At 40.1% G+C, this 21,967-nt stretch overlaps 1 protein-coding gene across 10 annotated transcripts in view; it reads left to right on the top strand.

The window, feature by feature from the left end:
- The window catches only part of STARD3NL (STARD3 N-terminal like), a 42,163-nt gene that overhangs the window by 5,944 nt on the left and 14,252 nt on the right, over positions 1-21,967 (top strand). For 4 of the 10 annotated variants that reach the window (XM_037890038.2, XM_037890037.2, XM_043540574.1 and 1 more), the window contains 5 exons: positions 3,557-3,629; positions 4,429-4,852; positions 13,884-14,181; positions 18,660-18,737; positions 21,420-21,497. In XM_037890038.2, coding sequence (XP_037745966.1) covers positions 13,957-14,181; positions 18,660-18,737; positions 21,420-21,497 — 381 coding nt within the window. In that variant the 5' untranslated portion in view covers positions 3,557-3,629; positions 4,429-4,852; positions 13,884-13,956. Of the gene's footprint in view, positions 1-3,556; positions 3,630-4,428; positions 4,853-7,927; positions 8,010-13,883; positions 14,182-18,659; positions 18,738-21,419; positions 21,498-21,967 lie in introns of those variants that run through there. The other 6 variants (XM_043540575.1, XM_043540579.1, XM_043540576.1 and 3 more) reach the window with 4 other exon arrangements.

Genomic DNA, 21,967 nt, shown 5'->3' with positions numbered 1-21,967 from the left:
GACCAATCAAGTGTGAAGTTTACCTTGGAGACATTCAGCTGTTTAGTTCAGCTTAAAATAGGTCATCATTCGTTTATCAAGTTGGAAAATCCTACTTAAAGCAGCAATTTTAAAAAATACTGTGGTCCACATCAGAGACAATGCATCTGCAATCACCCCCAAAATGTCAAAAACCTAGACACATAAGATCACATTCTGGAAGCTGATGTGGTCTTAAGACATTAAGTTACAAGTTTACAAAAGTATTCAACATAAAAACCTATGAAAACAATGAATAGGAAAAACCCTAGCACGGCAAAACCAGGTTCTCAGCATTCAGTCATCAGCAAAATAAAATAAATTGAGTCTTAAGACAAATTTCTTTGGTCCAGTTTCTTCTTTGCTAACCCACTTGACCTTGATGATCCCTTGGAATGTATTAACTACTTATGCTAAACAATCTGTTGCACCTTGTAATTTAGCTGTTACACTCTGAGTACGTTTTAAAGACCTTGAACACTCAAAAGCTTCTCTCTCTCACCAACAAAAGTTCATCCTATACAAGATATTACCTCACCTACCTTGATTCTCCAATATCCTGGACCAGCATAGCTACAAAAACCATTGTATATGATCTAAAAACAAATTATCTTTTTCTTCTGACAATCAAGGCAATTAAAATAACTTTTCTATTTTGGAACTGGGCTATAGGTCAGACAGCTTATCTTCTGAAAGCTACATGTTGATAAAGAAAAGTTTCTTTAAATCTCATCAAGATGAAATCCATTTGAAAGATAAAATTTCAAATATTTTATAAGGTCTGTATACCCTTACAAGGTATTCTCACAGTGGGGTGTACTTAAACTTTGTGTGTTGGATAAGGAATGTTCTTAAATCATAGGATGTTACAGATAAAAAAGACATGTCATATTTCCTGCCAAAGTAGGATTATTCCATATGGAACTCTTGTAACTTATTTTGGTTCACTGTTAAGTGTTCCAAGTGATAGGACTTCCACCACTGTTCTTAGACTCTACTGAAGTCTACTACATCTCATACTGTGCTCTATTCCTGGAAAAGTCTCCCTGTTATCATCTGCCAAGCACCTTCTTTTTTTAAAAACCCTCCTTAAAGTTTTCATATATGTAATCAATAATCCCCACACGTTCCCCTTTATTGAACGGTTGTAAAAGATTGAGGAGAGGTAGTGTTTTACACTGTAAAACACATGTAATGTCCTGCAGTGCTGTATTCTGGGGTTCTTAAACTGTGGGTCGGGATCCCATTTTAATGAGGTCGCCAAGGCTGGTGTTGGCCCTGGGCCCAAGCAAGTTTGAAGCCCAAGCCCCGCCACCCAGGGCAGATTACATGCCCCCCATCCAGGGCAGAAGCCTTTGAGCTTCAGCTTTGGCCCCTGCACCCAGGGTGGCGGGGCTTGGGCTTCGGTCCCCCCTCCTGGGGTCGAGTAGTAATTTTTGTTGTCAGAAGAGGGTCATGGTGCAAGGAAGTTTGAGAACCACTGCTGTATTCCATTAACCTGTTCTTTCTGCTCCTGTTTTTGGATTCATTTGGATAAGATAGGTGTGGGTATTTGTGTAAGTAGCATGCACAGGCCCATGGGCATCAGCACCTAAAAGATTTTCACTGATAAATAGCTAACTGAGGAATAAAGGAAGATAAAGGCATGGGTGAGGCTGGGAAATGTCCCTCACCATGCCTTTTCATTGGTCAAAAGCGCCATGGCAATGGAGACTGTGGAAGTTGCTACAGTAGTGTTCTTGGAATGGTGTAAAACCTCAGATTTGTCCCTTAAAGTGGTCAGCATGAAGGGAAACTCTAGTAATCTGTTGGAGAGCATCTGACAGAAGGGATGTCACAACAGGAGAGGAAATGTGCAGAAAAATCTGGGCAATCCAACTTTGTCTGTATTGAGTGACTACATAAAATACAGAAAATCTTTCCTTTTTGTTTAGAGGGAAAAAAATCTCCTTAGACTGAAGTGTTTGTCAGGAGTGGCATCTACTGTATAAAAATCTCTAGTACTAGATTCATCTTCTGAACCTTGATGGTGATTCTTACACCGCTGTCTTCCACCACTAGCCCATCCCAGTGGATTCTGATTCAAAACTATTGTTGTATTTAACTGTATGTAAATTATTTGCATGTTTCTAGTCATGATAGAGTATTGATGATAGAGTATTGTCTGATCAAGTACAAAAATCTGATTGGAATTAACATTTTGCCCAGTTCTTACTCCTTTACAAATACTGACTAAGTGCATGCTGCACATATGTTGGTTATTTTGAGGTCTTCCTTGACTCGTATATGGTAGCCTAAAATGTTTTTCAAGTGTTGATTAGGTACTGGCCTAGGTGGACAGGGCAAAATATATTAAAATAGTGGTTATTGTAATCATGGTTCTCAACACTTTTGTAAGTTTTGCCTCCCTCTGCTAGCAAAACTGTAATGTGAGACGAAGGCCAATCTTAAACTACTTCAGGGTTGCGGTATTTTTGGTACTGTGGACAGAGGTCTAGGATGAAACAAGGAAGCGCCTAGAGAAGAATGTAGTTTTAACCAATGCATTTAAGACTGCTTTGGAAACAAGACGTACTGATGAACTCAAAGTTAACATACATGTTGGAAAGTATAATCCTGTAGCGTTTTATTTTGCTAAAAACATCAGGGAGGTGTTAGAATGCCTGCAACAGAGCTGTTTTTGTTGTTTTTTTTTTTTTTAATCAATGGCTGGACAAAAGATCAAGTGGTTGATTATCTCCATTTTCTGTAATTGTTACCTGTTTACTTCTTTGTGCTGTTAAGAGTTTGCATGGCTTGAGCTTTCATTCCCTCTTCTGTTTAGGCTGTTATCAGTAATTGTCTTCATTTTGTATACTTGTAGTGGTTTTTCTATTGCTCTTTCATGGAGCTTTCCAGGTGGATCAGTATGAGTGCTGTGTAGTATCTGTTCCTACTTGAATAGTTATATTCTCCATATGTAGGCTAAAACCTGAATTTGCAGAGTAGGCTATATTATTTGGTCATCCCCATCTCTAGATTCTGTGTTTTGATGGTCAAGCTATAATACCAACCAACTGAAATTGAATCTAAGTTTAGGAAGCCTGTTTCTAAAAATTGTTTTGCAAGCAAATCAGGTATTTGGAGGAAGTAACAGTTATTGGGGAAGAGAAAACAATACTTAGCACATAACTAGTGCTGTGTCAAAACCTTCCATAAAGATTAAGACTAGCCTAGGAAAGTGGTATGTATTGAGTGGGGAAGGGGTGAGAGTCTTGAAGAGGATATTTGTGATTTAGATGTAGTTTGGTGTGGGCAGAAGTGACTATTGTAATGGTACTAGTAGCTACCATTCAGTATAAGCTGATTTCTCTAAAAATGAGTTCTTCACTCATCCTAAAAATATTGTCAACATAGAATGGCTTATTGATAGATAATAGTGAATAGAACTGTAGAGGAATTTGTCCAGTGGGATTCAGCAAAGCTTGGTGACAGGCTTAGTCCCAACAACTTCATTAAAATTTGGAAGGGGGTAAAAAGCACAAAATTAATATTACAGGTGTTACTACAGACACTACTTTTGGAGGTGCTCTCCATACCAGTGAAGATAAACGACACAGAACAAATTAGAGGTGAGAAATGTGGGCATGAAACAACCAAAATGAAATTCAAATTAAAGCAACAAACTAAGTATAGCAGATTATAGGCTGGAGTACAGATTCACGGGCAAGCTGAAAAGTGGAAAGCAGTAATGCTTAGAGACCTCGATGTGATAATAGACAGTAATTTAGAGTAGAATCCCAATTTTATTAACATAGATCATTTGAATGAACAGTTAGTTATAAACTATTTTTCTGCTGAATGTGACTTCGGTCCTTTGGCCAACATTGAAGCAGCTGTACAGGTTTGAAAAGACAGAGTTGGTGGCAAAGAAGAGAGGCAGTTCTCTCAAAGAAAGAAATCAGGCACGCTATAAATTTGTTACTGTTCTTTATGTACACTATCATTGAATGATTAAGAAGTTAAATTGTTCACTGTATATACTGTAATTACGAGATTTTCAATTTTGATCTTATGAACACATTCATAACTTTGATGCAACTTTTTGATCTTATGGAAACAATCCCTAATTAGCCCATAAAATGGGGTCCTAGTGGAATTATTTAATGCCGTATAACAGTAAAACTGGCCAGTGTGACTTTAGGTAGTATTGTTACAAGCATGTCATGGGGAAGGGAAATAGTAGTCCCTGTTTATATAATTAGTGAGAGTGCATTTTTACTTTGCTATGACTGTACATCATTTTACAGTGTTCCCCAGTGCACCCATCCCAAAATTCCTGTCCTGAAGCACTTAGTCTAAAGGCATAAGCAGGTAAATATAGACATTGTAATAACAAGATGTAATAACTCATAATATTATCATTTTTAGGCACTTCAGTTCCACAATGACTACTCAGAAATTATTAGAGAAGAGGATCAGAAATGATTAGGGTTTGATTTCTGAGGAATACCTAAGAGCTGTGTATTGCAGTAGTGTAGCTGAAGGTTAACAATATCAAGGATGGAGAAATCAAGTAATGGGATGACATTAGAAAAAAAATCAGAAGCAAAATCAAGAAGATTTTGTTGATGGTGAGACCTACATTGTTAATCCATGAAACATTCAAGGGAAATGGTGAAACTCACATTATTTTGGACACCTGAACGTAAACTAAACAAAACACTGTAGAATTACCTGCAAGAAGTGTCTGCACAGCAGGAGACACACAAGACACAACCAAGTCTTTTCCAGCTCTTAATTTCTTAGATGATGCATATCCTGTTGTAAGATGATCCAGTTGGACAAAATATCAGTAAGTAGAATTGAGGGACAAAATATTAAAGTAGAGGTGATGGGGAGGAATGAAAACAACTTCTGCAAAAAAAAAAATCTATAGATAATGTTTAAAATCTTGTTTGGCATGGAACAATTTCCTCAACTTTTGAAAAAATGAGACAGGTGAAGTTATTATTAAAGCTAAGATTTTTGTCATAGGTATTTTTAGTAAAAGTCATGGACAGGACGTGGGCAATAAACAATAAATCATGGAAACTTGAGCCTTGCAGCATGGGGCAGGAGCTGAAGCCTCACCACGCGGGGCTGAAGTTGTGGAGATCATGTAAAATCATGGAATCTGTGACTGACTCATAGCCTTCTTTATAATATTTAACTTTTCCTTTTACCACTCTGTCTTTTTGAAAGTTGGGGAAATTTTAAAAAGTTGAATGAGGAGGGGAGACTTTTAGTCTGTTAAATTCAGTGGCAAAAAAAGCAGAGGGAGCAAAAACAATGATATTAATTTTGAAAGTGTTTTTAAAAATAAAGGTTTCAGAGTAACAGCCGTGTTAGTCTGTATTCGTAAAAAGAAAAGGAGTACTTGTGGCACCTTAGAGACTAACCAGTTTATTTGAGCATGAGCTTTCGTGAGCTACAGCTCACTTCATCGGATGCATAGCATATCGTGGAAACTGCAGAAGACATTATATACACACAGAGACCATGAAACAAAACTTCCTCCCACCTCACTCCCCCGCTGGCAACAGCTTATCTAAAGTGATACAACCGCATTTGCAAGCTCTGCGATACAACCGCATTTGCAAGCTCTGCGATACAACCGCATTTACAAGCTCTGCGATACAACCGCATTTGCTCCAACCCCTCAGACAGAGACAAACACCTACAAGATCTCTATCAAGCATTCTTACAACTACAATACCCACCTGCGGAAGTGAAGAAACAGATTGATAGAGCCAGAAGAGTTCCCAGAAGTCACCTACTACAGGACAGGCCTAACAAAGAAAATAACAGAACGCCACTAGCCGTCACCTTCAGCCCCCAACTAAAACCCCTCCAACGCATTATTAAGGATCTACAACCTATCCTGAAGGATGACCCAACACTCTCACAAATCTTGGGAGAAAGGCCAGTCCTTGCCTACAGATAGCCCCCCAACCTGAAGCGAATACTCACCAACAACCACATACCACACAACAGAACCACTAGCCCAGGAACCTATCCTTGCAACAAAGCCCGTTGCCAACTGTGCCCACATATCTATTCAGGGGACACCATCACAGGGCCTAACAACATCAGCCACACTATCAGAGGCTCGTTCACCTGCACATCCACCAATGTGATATATGCCATCATGTGCCAGCAATGCCCCTCTGCCATGTACATTGGTCAAACTGGACAGTCTCTACGTAAAAGAATAAATGGACACAAATCAGATGTCAAGAATTATAACATTCATAAACCAGTCGGAGAACACTTCAATCTCTCTGGTCACGCAATCACAGACATGAGGGTCGCTATCTTAAAGCAAAAAAACTTCAAATCCAGACTCCAGCGAGAAACCGCTGAATTGGAATTCATTTGCAAATTGGATACTATTAATTTGGGCTTGAATAGAGACTGGGAGTGGCTAAGTCATTATGCAAGGTAGCCTGTCTCCCCTTGTTTTTTTCCTGCAAACCCCCCCTCCCCCCAAGACGTTCTGGTTAAACTTGGATTATTGCTGTGCACATTGTAAGATGAGCTGTTGCCAGCAGGAGAATGAGTTTGTGTGTGTGGTTTTTGAAGGGAAAAAAAAAAAAAAGGGGGGGGGGGGTGTGGGGGGGGTGAGAAAACCTGGATTAGTGCTGGAGGTGACCCACCTTGATTATCATGCGCATTATAAAGAGGGGTTTCAAAGGGAGATGGGCTGTTGCCAGCAGGAGAGTGAGTTTGTATGTGTGTGGGGGGGGAGGGGGGGAAGGGTGAGAAAACCTGGATTTGTGCTGGAAATGGCTCTACTTGAGGATCACTTTAGATAAGCTGTTGCCAGCGGGGGAGTGAGGTGGGAGGAAGTTTTGTTTCATGGTCTCTGTGTGTATATAATGTCTTCTGCAGTTTCCACGATATGCTATGCATCCGATGAAGTGAGCTGTAGCTCACGAAAGCTCATGCTCAAATAAACTGGTTAGTCTCTAAGGTGCCACAAGTACTCCTTTTCTTTTTAAAAATAAACACAATGAAAACTTCAATTTGAAACAAAATGCAAACTTATTTAGTTATGAATAAGGCCATGAAATATCTGTTATGGACCATGAAATAAACCCTTCCCCATGAAATCTAATCTCCCCCTTGCTCCTGCTTCTAGCTGCAAGTCCCCATTGGGCTGGGGAGGGACAGGACTTGTCCTTCTCTGCATGGCCACTCCCGGTCTCCAGTCTGTATGTGGGGAAATGGCCCACCTGGGAGTGCCTTCTCCTGCTGCAGGAAGCTCCCTGCCCAGCACCGGAGGTTCCTGCAGCTGGAGGAGACTCGTGGAATTGGGTGTAATCTCCCCCTGCTCCTGGAAGCTCCCCAGCCAGGGGACTCCTAGCTGTGAGTCCATGCTGGGCTGGGGAGAGACAGGACTTGTCCTTCCCTTGCATGGCAGCTCGGGGGGGAGGGAGGGGGGGAGGAGAGCTCAGACCCACTTCCGGCTACCTTTTGGTTTGGGCCCCCATGGTTACAACACTGTGAAATTTGAGATGTAAACATCTGAAAATGTGAAATTGACCAATTAAAAAACCCTCTGGCTGTTAAATTGATCAAAATGGACTGTGAATTTGGTAGGGCCCTAGTTATGAAATTTCCCGTTGAGAAATCAATGTTGTGAATTACTTAGCAGTTCAGAGGTTCACCTGGATTTGTTCTGCCTCAGTCAGATAGAAGACCCTTCATTTAAAGTCACAAGGTTCTTTTGTCTTTTGGGTCATGTTCTATGTGGGTAGTATTTTTTACCCTCAGGGGAGAGGCTCCATCTTCTCCTTGTCTTTAATACAAAACAAAACCATCTATGTGGCACACCATCATTTCCTATTAAATGAGCTGATAGTCTGTTTCTTGGCTGCAAGAGTAGATGGTCCAGCTGCCCCAAATGTGCATTCCTCAGCAGCTCAACACTTCCACCCTCCCAAGTATTACCCAGCCTTCCCAAACAGGTAAGTGGCTTTGGGAGAAAGAGGGGATAGTAACATCTATATAACAGATGACATTTTGCGTAAATGATCCAGCAAGTTCTATGTCTAGTTCCAGTGCATCCTGTACAATTTCACGTATATGACTACTACGATCTAAGGATTCTGGTATCCACATTTTGTAAACTCAGTGAATTTTGGGTAGCTTTCTGCCAGTTTATCAAGGTGCATATACTTTTTTTTTTTACTGTTGTTATTTTCCTCAATAAAGATAATAGCTGATTGTTTCAGACTTCAGTGTAGTATGTAATTCTCTTTACATTAACTAGGTCAGTGGCTCTCAACCTTTCCAGACTAGTGTACCCCTTTCAGGAGTGTGATTTGTCTTACATACCTCAAGTTGCACTTCACTTAAAAACTACTTGTTTACAAAATCAGACATAAAAATGTGTGTCACATCACCCTATTTTTGAAAAATTGCTTGCTTTCTCATTTTTATCATATAATTTATAAAATAAATCAATTGGAATATAAATATGGAACTTACATTTCAGGGTATAGTGTATATAGAGCAGGATAAACAAGTCATTTTATGAAATTTTAGTTTGTACTAACTTTGCTAGTGCTTTTTATGTAGACTTTTGTACAACTAGGCAAATATCTAGATGAGTTGATGTGTCCCCTGGAAGATCTCTGCGTGCCCCCCAGAGGTACATGTACCCCGGGCTGAGAACCACTGAACTAGGTCATCTTTTGTTATGCAGATGTGAATGATGTTTTACATTTGAAAACCATAGTGCTTCCTGTTATTTATCATATTCTTTTTTAAGTTCAGGAGGCCAAAGTACTAGCTGACTACTATCAGTGGATGGTACGTTCAAGTTACTCACCTTTTCATTTTTAGCACCAAAACCAACTGTAAATCTGTCTAAATATAGTCTACTAACTCATTTCAATTTTTGTATCTAATTTGTTTTTATATTGGCTGCCACATATAATGTGGTCCCAATGTTTAATAAGAAACTTGCCCATGCACTTTCCCCCTTTATCTGCCATAAAACATAGCTAGGAATTTTCCTAAAACACTTAATTAACTTTAGAAAAAACAAATTAGTATGCACATATACATATCCAAATCATTGTAATTTATTTATGTAGGTTTTTTGGAGACTCAGTAATAAACACACGAAAAATGATATTTGTATGTTTGTTAATATCACTTCTTATAGCACACTTAGTAGCTAGCTGGGAGGCTCTGAAAAGTGATATGTGTATGTTTGTTAATATCACTTTTCTCAGAAAGCCCCAGGACAAATTAAGCCCTGGATGTGGGGTCAGGAGACGATGAGGGGATGGATGTGGGATGATGGAGGAGGTAGCGAGGCTTGGGGTGATCGGCAGGGGGGTGAGCCCTGACGTGCGGCCAGGAGCCAGAGCATGTGGCTAGAGCTGGGGGCTGGCATCTGCCATCACACAGCTGGAGCTGGAGGGCTGGGCCGGTGCCTGCCACTGCATGGCTGGAGCTGGGGGCCTGCACCCAGGGCTAGAGCTCACTGCTGTGTGGCCAGGGTCCGGAGCTAGGGGACAGAGTCCAGGGCCGCATTGCCAGAGTTGGGGGTCAGTGCCTGCTGCCACGTGGCTGGAGCTGGCACTTGCTGCTGCGTCTCAAAGGTCGGCACCTGGGGTCAGCTTCTGCCACCAGGGGTTGGCACCCACTGCCATGGGGCTGGGGCAGTATGGCTGGAGCCAAGGGTCAGCACCTGCCACTGCGTGGCCAGGAGTCAGCACCTTGGAGCCAGGGACTGGAGCTGGGGACCAGTGCCTGCTGCTGCACGGCCAAAGCTGGGGGCCGGAGTCCAAAGCCCCACAGCTGGGGCCACATGGTTGGACACAGGAACCGGAGTCAGGGGTCGGTGCCCAAAGCCCCAAGGCCAATATCTTGAAGTCCAGCCGCTGGAGCTCGCCGCCCAACCACCCTAGGGCTGAAGCCTGAGCCCTGTCGTGCCCCCACCCACCCCAGTGGGTTGAGAACTCACCTTGCTCCTGCAGCGTTGTGCCTCACCTGTCTCCAGAGGCTATGCAGGGCGGCACAGCCAGGAGCAACAGGGAGGAAGGGAGAGGGGCCAGTGCTTTGCCCCACTCCCTTCATCACCACTCAGGAGACTGTTGTGGCTGCACAAAAAGCCACTGGTGGCCACATTTGAGAAACACTAGAATCTGTGTGCTTAGAGAAGGGTTGAAGGATTGTAAGAGTCTTTTCTTTTTTTTTCTCCTCCCCCCCCCCCCAATTTAAACAAAAGCGTTCCCTTAAGTAAAAAGAATATCTTGGCAATCAAACTTATATTGCAATAAGTTTGATTTGCAAATGTGGGGTGGAGGGTGAGAGAGAGAGAGAGAGAGAGAATGAGACAGTCCATTGCTACTATACCACAACATTAAACTTTTCTTGTTTGAAAAGAGGAAGGGGTTGGTTTTGAAAATCTTGTAGGCAGATGTGATATTTTCCTCATTACATTTTTTTTAAGGTACTGGACATCTAGTGCAATTTTGGACATTGAAAAGACAAAATTGGTCCTCTAGAATTTTTTGAGCCTCAATAGACAAACATCTCTGGCAGAGAGGAAACACTGTATTTGGAGAGAAGGGTGAGCTCTCATTAGAGTCATAGAAGTTACTGTAGTTCTTCCTTCATTTTGGTTAGTGGAACTTTAACAAAGAGTCCCTGAGAGCCTTCTCAGGCACATTGTTCCTCCTGCTAATTCTTTCCCAGATACTGTTTTCTGGTAGTACTCTGCAGCTCTGACATGGAGTGCAGTAGAAAAACTCTCACATGCATAGTTGTATGAGTGCTGGATATCTTACTGTATATATACACCCTTTCTGTGCAGTGTTGTTACTTTTGTATTTTTAGCATAAATCGAAATGTGATACTTAAATACCACTTCCTTTCTCTCCTAGAATAGTTACTTAATTTTACTTTCACTTGCCTGAACTGCTGATATGTCCTTTGACCTCTTCTTTCTCTAAAAATAGTAATAGTTTTATTATTTGATGAAAAACCCTTGAACATATTTTCCTGGCTGTTTTTAATTTACTTTAATATTGTGTCCTTTACTTTGTGTAAGAGACAGAATGGTAGAAGATTAGAGTCTTAGTATTATAAGAAGTTGTACTATAGGTCCCAACTTGAGACATCATGTATGTACAGTGAATAGGACAAAAAACTGGGGGGAGAGGTGTATTGGTAGAGGAACAAGTATATAAAAATATGACCTGGGTTTTTTTCTAAGCATGATTTATCTATTAATTGGCTTTTGTTTTTGTGATTCTTTTCTTCAGTATTAGTTGTTGGTAGATTTTACCAGATGTCATTTTTTTGAGCATAAGCGAAAGTTAATTTGTAGTCACTAGGCAGCAGTTGATGAGAACATTTTTCTTTATTTTAAGTGGGTTTTAGGAGGGTTTATGAAGTTCCAAGTTAGAGTTCGTATAACAGACCATTTAACAACTATGTATCTGACACTGAAAAAATATTGCAACCCTGACTCAACTAACGTTAATTAGTTCCATTATTTTTCATTTGACTGGGATTCTTGAATACAACATTTGAGGATCTCAAGAGTATTTGATTTCCTCTTGGGAATTTTCAGTTGCACTAGTTTTATTTCTTCTTGGGTGGCTTTTAAGAAATGGTTTGTCATTGGGCTTTCAAAAGTTATGGATTCTGTTACTTCCTATTTTTTTTATATCTATATCTATATATCTGTATCTATATCTATTTTAACCCTGTTGACTTCTACAGTTTAACTTTCTTGGGGTTGAAGTGTTGCAGTTTTCTTGGAATTGGGGGAGGGGAGGGGGTGAGTTTCACTACTTCACCCTATGTGTGACTTAATAGAGAACAACCTGTACAAAAAAACCCCAGTCTTTGATTTGTAAAAGAATATACTGAGTACAGCATACTCCTGTTTATCCAAAACCTATTATCCAAACCTCTATATTGTTCAAATCCCTTAGTTGTCCACCAGCAGGAGATACATGCCCTCTGCAGAGGAGACAAGGAAGGGATTTGGATAACAGAGCAGAGATTTACACCCGCATCCAAGGCTAGGAGAAGCCCCTGGCCGCAGGGGAGGCCACCCTGTTGCTGAATGGCTCCTGTAACAGAACGGGGACCACAGGGAGCCCTCTGTGGCTGGGCTGTCAAAGGAGTGAGCAGGGCCATGATAGTGGAATTGCTGAGGGCTCCCTGTGTTGCCAAAGGGCTGGTGACACCTGATTCCTGCAGGCACAAGGTTGTGAGCGTGGTGTCACTGGCACTGCAACAGCACAGGGAGTCCTCTACAGCCCTATGTCACAGGAATGGGGCAGAGCAGAGACCCCTGGCCAGGACTGTGAGGAGCAGGAGAAGCCCCCACCAACAGGGGAGGCAACCCTGCTGCTGAATGGCTCCTACCCTCTCGATTATCTGAGCTGCCCAATTATTTGAATAAAATCGGTCTCCCCCATGCTATTCAGATAATTGGGAACATACTTTACTTCCTAAGTCGGCTACAACTATTTTGTATCAGAAGATGCATAATCTTCAGTTGCAGAAATTGTTTTGGAATAAATGTAACACATTTTTTATTAATACTGTTGGAGAAAACTAATCTGTTTTTTATATCTGTTGAAACATATGACCACCTTAGTCAGCTGTCTTTGAGGACACTTTCCGGAAAAAAGTGCAACAGCAAGTGGTAGAAAAAACCCCCTGCAGCTGCTTGGTGTATGAAGAAATGTATCAGTTTGAGACACCCGAGAGCACTTAATATACAAATGCAGTGTAGTGAACAGACTTAGGCATCTGTTGACCTTTATATGTTACCATTAGCTTCACAGAGACACACACTGGTAATGTAACATGGTGTAAACTATGGGGCAAGATTTAAGATATCGGCTCAATAGAACAGGATACCCAGTAGTAGAGATGTCAATAGTTGTAATGACCTTTTGACTTGTTCCTGTTTCTTTCCCAGCCAAGTCAGTCATACCCTGACCAGTGATAAGTATGGATGGCAGACACCCTACGTTTAAGAAGTTGTACCAAATAGACCTCTGTTCTCTTACAACTTGTCTAAACACAGACGTCACACTGGTTTAACTAAAGATGTAATGTTGCTTCAGTTTCGTTAAACCAGTGGATCTTTGTGTACATTTAGACCGGTTTAGCTAAACCAATCTAACATTACATCTTTGGTTATATCAGTACAACTCTCTGTGTGGACCAGACCTCACTCTGCAGACAGCAAGTCCCTCATTCCCTTTCTCCAAATTATCTGAAGCTTGACCTGGTCCTGAGTACTTTGACTTACTGCATAAAAGTTTTAGGTACAGTATGCTGGTGTTTGAAAGTCAAGTAATCATTCCATGAAGCAGTGATGAAAGTGATGGAAAGAGTAGGCCCAGCTAGAGAATCTACTTTTACTAATCATTTATAGAGTTCTTTCTAAATTTGAAGTACCATGCAAGCATTAACTAATCAGTCTGCACAACATCCATGTGAGGTATTAACCACAGTTTTGCAGTTGTAGACAGCAAGGCAAGGTGAAGTAACTTGCGCAAGACCACCCAATCAATCAGTAGCAAACCTGAGATTAGAGTTTGAAAATTTACAACTCTAGACTATGTTTCCTGAGATAAGGCTCACATTGCTATATATTTAAATATTAATATCCTGTCTCAAAAAGGGATTTATAGGTGAACTTAGAAAACGTGCTAAAAGCATTTTTCAGCACACAGTTGCCAAAGAAACTCAACTGTTGGATTACAGAAAACAGTTCAGGTCTGATTAGATTAAGTTTGCTTAGTAGCAGTCAGTTTGCTATGATTAACATTTTGGATTTGTTCTTTCTAAAGACCTCTCCTTCTATATGGATCAACCTGCTAGTGATGGTGAAGCTGGGAAAAGGCTACTCTAACCACAGCCAGGATGAATCGGCTGCCAGGTGATGCAGAAAATGCTCAGAGCAGCAGTCGGGGCTCCTGTCCTTCCTTGCAGGATGTCCATTCCATCAACCCAGCGCAGCTGATGGCAAGGATTGAATCATATGAAGGAAGAGAGAAGAAAGGCATATCAGATGTCAGAAGGACTTTCTGTTTGTTTGTTACTTTTGACCTTTTATTCGTAACCTTGCTGTGGATAATAGAGCTAAATGTGAGTCTTGTTTTTCAAACTTTTTTTAGATTTGTTGTTTTCCATCAGGGGTTGGTGGGCTCAGAAATGGCTAATTGCCACCATTCCCTCCAACTCAAAGTGTGTACTTTCACCCCGGTTTGACATGTTACATTATAACAAACGTCTTGCCATCTAACAGTGAAAACAGATACCCATTTAGCTCAGCAGTGGCAACTCTGTTTTTAATTGCTGGGGTTTACACTTCATTATTATCCATTTGTATTGTTAGATCTTTTCTGACAACACTTCAATCTTAATCGTAATTATTAACTATGTCAAACTAGAACAAGGAAAGTGCAGTGTACTTAACAAAGAATCAAAAAGTTTCAAGCTTCCATGAATTTGGATATTAAATATGAATTTCAATCTAACCAGGGTTTAGGCTTGTTACCGCGTGACACATTGAAAACAATATTTTCCTGCATTGCTCATCACTTGTGAGAGAGATTCCCCTCAGGGGTGCTCTCGGCCAGAGTTTGTTTTGGTTTTTCAAATAAAATATTTGCCTTGTGCCAAGTTTACTCTGATTGATTTTTAAAATATATTAGTTTTGCTGTTGCTGAGGTCTTCTCCCTTAACTACTTTGATTAATAATCTGGAATGTATCCCCAGAAATATCAAAGTGGCTGTTCGTTGTGGGTAAGCACTGAAATTACTCAGTTCAAACAGCTGTTCCTAGGTCCTGGATTTGAAATCATACCAAAAGGTATGTAATAATGTAAAGTCCCATATTTTTAGTATTTACAAGTGAAACATTTTATTGTGAAATTTGGATATGAGGTGTCTCTATCTAGACCTTTAACCACATTTTTGAGGTGTTTGACCCAAGAGCAAGTTGAAACAAAAGATTTAATTTCTTAGAGATATACAATTTTGATTTTAAAATATGTCAATAAGAAAACAACTCACATGAAAAGATAGATCTAGATGAGTGGCTCTTTGTGGGAAAGGGGATATACAATCTTCAATTTGTGTAGCTTATGAATCTTTTTTTTAATAAATTACTGTATAGATTTACCCAGTTAAGATCATCATATTTTTGCAACTAAGGAGGTGCTCTGCTGGAGGTGTTTTAGGGAAAGGAGAAGATACTTGCACATGTGGTGGTTGTGTCCCAAATTAGATGGTTTTGGGAGGAAATTATTAAAGAGATTCATCTTACGACAAAATGCTGGCTTTCTAGAGATCCCCTGTCCTGTTTACTTAACGCTCCAGTAAAGGATCTACATTTTAAATAGAATGTCAAATAATTTTTTTTAATTGTTAGCAGCTAATCTTTGTACTGCACATAATTGGAAACATGTGAGCCCTCCTCCTATGGAATTGTGGTATAGTAAAATGTGGACTATCCTTGTAATGGATAAGCCTGCGCACCAAGTGCATAGGCAAGAGAAGCACCAAAAGGAGGATAGATATTTAGAAATTTTGTAGCCCTTTCTAGTGTATTCAGTGGAGGAGGGCTCCCTAGCCAGCAAGACCGAATCTTTGTCTTTGAATATTAACCTGATCCTGAATAAGTGATGTATGATATAGTATGGTAATGTTTTGTTGTAATTCTTCCTCTAGTAAAAAGGTAAAAAACCCATGAACCCTCCAACATCACAAGATAAAAAGAACATGATTTTTTAAAAAGTTTTAAAATATCATGATTTTTAAGCTAGTCTCATGACTCGGGGGGGTGTGTGTGTGTGTCCAACTCTTGATTTTTAAACACTGGGTGTTGGTGCAATTGATACAGAATCTGCTGTGTTCTGGCTTCCTCACTGGTGAACAACTAGTGAGGTTTGGAGAAGACACCAGTCTTTTCATAAACCAGAAAATGTTTCTCTGCCACTTTTGGACCCGGACTGGTTAGCATCACAAGTTGTTGTTGAACACTTGGTAGTTTAATATAAATCTCAGAGCGGATTGCTTTGTAGGAGTGCTGGGAGGGAGGAGGAAGAGGAAGTGTTTTTTTGTTTTTTTGCTTACTTCTGTATGACACACTAAAATTGTTTTTCAGCTGACCTTTTTAACATGTTCGCTTCCTGAGGCTGAAGTGCTTACACATCAGGATATTTTTAAACTTTCGGTGCTGTGGTTATGTCAAGTGATTAAAATGGCATATTTGTTATCTCTTGTTTTTCTTACTGTTTTTTTTTCTTTTACACAGTTCTGTTTTCCAAAGGCTTTTGTTCAGGCTGGGTAGCATTCCCCAAGCTTTTTTATGTTATAAACATGGCATCTTTATTAATTATCATAAAGGCAAATAGATGCAAGAGGACAGCGTGCAGAAGGAAGGATTTTTGGCAAGTTGTCTCTGAGAATTGGAAGAGTATTTTGGAGCTCAAATTGAGAGGAGATGGAAGTGTTTAGGGTTGCATTGGCTCCTGTGAGGGATAGAGGGGGGATGGGTGTCAATGACGTAGTATTGGGAAGCGTCCAATCTCCCTCGGTTCCATGCCCTTTAGCCTCCTTTGTCTGTAATATCTGTGCACTCTCCCTACTTTAGTTCTGGTCCTGTGGCTATGTGAGGAGTGTAACAATGCACTCTTCCTGTCAGTCAAGCACCACCTCTGTGATTTCAGGTTGTGCTACTTTAGGAATTAAGCAGTTAACATAATTGTCTTTTGTGTGGACTTTTCTTTGGCTTTGCAACAACCTACTGTTACACTTGAATGGTTCAGGTGAGAATCGAAGCATCCTGTTCCAGCTGTCAAACATCCAAAGTCTCATGAGTCTGGATTGGCAGGCATGTTGTCCTGCCCGGCAAAAAGAGCCTTGTTCTCCAAACCCACAAGGAGGTCAGACCAGATGATCATACTGGGCCGTTTTGGCCTTAAAACATATAACTCTCTGGAACACAGACTTTAGGTTTTCCAAATCTTGGATTTAGAACTCTGAATTGTTCATGTTTATCCATACCAATTTTTTTACACTATGAACAGTGTAATAATGGTAGCCATGTAACTTGCTCATCTCCGATACATGAGTTAGCTGTTACTGTGCAAGTCTCATTAAATTCAGTATTTGTATTCTATAAGTAATAGTGATCTATTTTCACGAAGTTGTATTATATTGAATTTGGGTTCTTAATCTTTTTCATCCCCAACTTTCAAAAAAAGGTGTTTGTTTTGTTGCAAATCTAAAAAGAGGTGCTGTCAACAGAAAAGCTAAATACTAAGTAAGTATACTAAAATATTGATACCATATTTTAAACTGAAAAACCAAGCCATTTAATAACACTAGTGCATTTAGTCTTTCAACACCCCTGTTAGGTAAGAAGATAGGGAAACAGGTAGAGCTCAGGTGACTTGCCCAAGAAGTTAATATTAATACTTGATCTCATTTTAACAGATAAACTCCTAAGATTTAAAAAAACAATGACGTAAATTTTTAGAAATGAATTAACTTGTAATGGGGCCAGAAATGGAGATGGCTTAGAGCTGCTTTCTGTAGCTCCATCATGATCATCATAAAATGGGGGAAGTCAGGGGAGCTGACCCCTGCTTTTGAGAAACTTACAAGTCGCTATCTGCTGAAACGGTCATTTAGAACTGGTGTTTGTGAACACAGATAGTGAGAGCTTCCCTGTGTGGAGTAAGGAAGTAGTGCAAATTGATGAGGATTTGCTGTCACTGCACTGCTGTGAGGGAGCACTATTGTGTCCTGGTAGTAGACAACAGATAACACTCCAGTAAAAAAGGAGGAATTTTTTTTCAAGTTACTCTGTCCTGATGCTCTTTGTGAGAGAATTTAAAATAATGTTTTTTTACATGAGAAAGTTCTTTGGACTAGCCAACTTATGATTGGCAGGGGAATGTTGAGTGAGGTGATGATAAAAGGAGGCTTAACAAAGGGAAGGAAAAAAGGGACAGTGAAATAGCAGCAGGCCATTAAAGAGTAGTAGAGAAAATAATCTGAACACAAGGTCTTTAAAAAAAAGGGATACATCTCGAAAGCAGGAAGATGGAAAGAGAACTTGTTGTCCCAACACAGATATAGGAGGTAATTTTTTATTGGTTTCTTGTTTTACGTTGATAGATTTAAATAACTTATTCTGCTTATTAGACATGCAAGGAATTTTGGTTTCTTGATCACGAAATGTGGCAAAATACTTAGGCCTGACTACGTCTTCCACTAACAGTTTCTTCACTGTTATCTCAGGGTGAGAATCGGGAAGGCAGCCTCAGTAGGTCATAGAGTAATTAAAAATAGTGATAATCTTAGACCCATTAGACTTTTTGAAAATACTAAATGCATTTTGATGGAAAAAAGTACATTTGTAACAATGCCACTCCTCTAATGATGTTTCTAGAATAGTAACTTTTCTGGCCTATATGTTTCCTGTCTTGGAGTCAGGCAGAGAAATGCTTTGAAACAGTTACTTGTACAGTTACAAATGGCAAGTGTTTTGACTTCAGTAATTTCCCAGTTTCTGAAGCTGTAAATGCTAAGACTAATTTGTTCTTTTATAGGTAAATGGGGGCATTGAGACTACCTTAGAGAAGGAAGTCCTGCAGTATGACTACCATTCTTCATATTTTGATATATTTGTAAGTATTTTGTTTTAGAATTTCTTTAAAACACGCTTAATGCAAGAATTGGGATTGTTTTTTTTATCCAGAGAGGCCTTATCTTTTATTATCCCATAGTCTGAGTCCTGTGCCAGGGTTAGATTTTCTTGTAACTTAAAAGAGAGGGAAAATGTACTCTAAATCACATCTCTCTTTAAATTAGGATATATAATCTTATGTTTGGGCAATATTCCAGAAATAGATCCAGCAGTAGTGAGGGAAGAATTGATCACAGGACAATAGCTGACATCTGTATATGTCAGGTTTGTTGCAGATTTCTGTATTTCAACCAAAGTAAATTATTATTTTAAATTTTTATTAAAATCTATGTTTAGATTCTATTTTAAATATGGATGACTATAGACATAATGACCCAGCTGCTTCCCTCTACACACAGGCACTAGGAACAAGGAGGAGGGGGGGGAGCAGCACCTCCATTGCTTATTCACTCTCTATATGGGTGGACAGAAGCCCTCCACTCTCTCTTTTTTTTTTGAGACTGCAGCTTTGTGGCAGTGTGAAAGGGGACAAAGTCAGGAAGCAGTATTCTCAACAGCATGAACCATGCAGATATTCGCATGCAAATAAATGCTTTTTTTTGTCTTTCGATCGGCAGGATTTGTGGGCTGTGCCCCCTTTCTTTTCCATAACCCTCATTCCTCTTAGGTAATATTAGGCCTTGTCTATCCTAGAGAGAACAATTGTTGACATTGCATTTGTTATATACCAGTTGTTCCACCACTGATGGGTGCATCGAGACTACTTATCTGGAATTAGTGTAAAATGTTGCTCGCATTTCCACACTGACGCTGCCTTATACCACTTTGGATGACATGGCTGTTATGTTCAACTGCTCCAGCAGCCAAGAGTTGTCCCCTCTGGTGCCTCCCACCATGCCACCTTCAGCAGTGCCCCTGCAGTATCTCCCATCTTATAAAGCTAAAATAGCTATCTGATCATTATGATAATCCTGCAAATAAATCCAGCCTATAGTTAAAGCTGCTTATGTAGAAAAACATATAACTTGGAATGGAAAACTCTTGATAGGAGACACTGAAATCCATAAATGATTTAGAACTTACAAGTAAAACTACTTCTGCCTCTAGCACAAATGTAATTAATCTTATTCAACTTTATACTTAGATTTGGTTGTACTTCCGAAGCTATTCTCAGTTTTGATATTTTAATTGCCGGGGAAAGACAATTCTCTTAAATTTAAGTGTTTGCCTGTTTCAAGTTTTGTGAAATTTTTTTTGTAAACTCGTTTGAACAGATGATGCTTTACAGATAGCATGGTCTCAAGTAGGGCCCTACCAATTTCACAGCCATGAAAAACATGTCACAGACTGAAATAAGCCCTTTTCTGTGAAATCTGATCTCCGCCGTGCTGCTGGGAGCACCCCAGCCTGGGGCTCATAGCTGTGTCTCCTGGCTGGGCTGGGGAGGGACAAGACTTGCCCTTCCCCTGCACAGCCACTCTCCGGGGGAGATCAGAGCCACCTCTGGGTGCCTTCCCCTGCTACAGGAAGCTCCGGGGCTGGACAACAGCCCAGGAGGTTCTTGCAGCCGGAGGAGGCTTGTGGAGGTGGGTCTGAACTCCCCCTTGGTGCTGGAAACGCCCCAGCCAGGGGCTCCTAGCTGATAGTCTCAGCGGGGCTGGAAATGGACAGGACTTCCTCCTCACCTGCATGGCAGCTCTTGCGGAGAGGCGAGAATGAGATCTGACCCATGTCCGGGTACCTTTTGGGTTGGGACCCCCACAGTTTCAACACTGAAATTTCAGGTGTAAACATCTGAAAATGTGAAATTGGCCAATTAAAAACCCTCTGGCCATGAAATTGATCAAAATGGATTGTGAATTTGATAGGGAATGGAAGATTGGGAACTCTGATTCAGAATTCTAATCACACCTGTGCCACTGACTTATTCTTTGGCCTTGGGCAGGTTCCATAAGCTCTCTGTGTCAAATTCTTCCATTGTAAAATGTGGATAACTCTGTGTCTGGAAAAATTATTCACATAGATCTTTGAAAATGTCCAATGCGCAAGACTAATTTTTGGACACAGAAAATAAGAGTAAAACACAAATGAAAAATTGCAGGCATTCTCTAAAGGGAAACAAATAAGGATGACTATATGAATAGTTGTAAAACCTTTATTTCAGTAAGCCTTTTAAATTCTTCAGTTACAGAAATCATTGTATAAATATGTTCATTCCCATCCCATCATTTGTAAGGTAAAATATTTAAAATATACTTACACAGTAACCCATTAGGTATTTGGCAGATTAACTATCTGAAAAGCTTAAATGTTCAGGTCCTGAACTATACACAAATGTACCATGTACCTATGCAGATTTAATGTACTTCAGCTGGGTGTCATACTGGTGCATGCTTAGAGGCCCTCATCTTGCAAACATTTAGGCATATGCTTAATTTTAGTCTCATTGACAGCAGTGTTTTATAACTGAGAAGCCAAAATGTTGAGTTTATATCTTAATAAGCAAATCCACTTTCAAAACTTTTTCCTAATAACCAAATTCCTTTCTTTGTGGTGTCCTGTTCATTTACATTACAAGCAGTTGGTATTTTCAAATAGCTGAGTATCTTGCTGTTTTTTATACATTTGGAATTAACCAGCAATTTTTTTCTTTTCTCTACAGCTACTGGCAGTCTTTCGATTTAACGTGTTAATACTTGCATATGCAATGTGCAGACTGCGCCATTGGTGGGCAATAGCTGTGAGTAGTAGCCAAGCACAACAGAGTTAACTAGAAATGGGTCAAACTTTGGCAAATTTTAGATGCCTCCAAACAGTATATTGAGAAGAGTCTGTATATGTTAAAATAAATGTAAGAATGTGCAACAGGTAGCATGCCAAACAAATGAGTCCTGGTCATCAATTTTTATGATCCTTATTTGGTATACAAATAGTACAAGGTAGTGACTCCTGAAGACCCATTTCCGTTCTTTGAAGAATTCCAGCTATGAATTCCTTTTTGAAATGAAAATGGGAGGGGATAGATGTGCCTTTTTTTTCTTACACTTTCTTATAATGCTCTTAGCACATGTTGCTATATTTGCCATGCCACTTCACAAACTCTTGTTCCATCTGACGTGGTTTCTTGAGACCAGAGTTTGAAAAATCCAGTTAACCACTGGAAACTAGGCAGCTATATTCAGGGAGGGTTGTGGGAAAGGAGAATGCCAT

Source organism: Chelonia mydas, chromosome 2 (genome assembly GCF_015237465.2).
Source record: "Chelonia mydas isolate rCheMyd1 chromosome 2, rCheMyd1.pri.v2, whole genome shotgun sequence".
NCBI lineage: Eukaryota > Metazoa > Chordata > Testudines > Cheloniidae > Chelonia > Chelonia mydas.
Note: the sequence above shows the minus strand (reverse complement) of the source record. Positions and strands in the feature narration are given on the sequence as shown.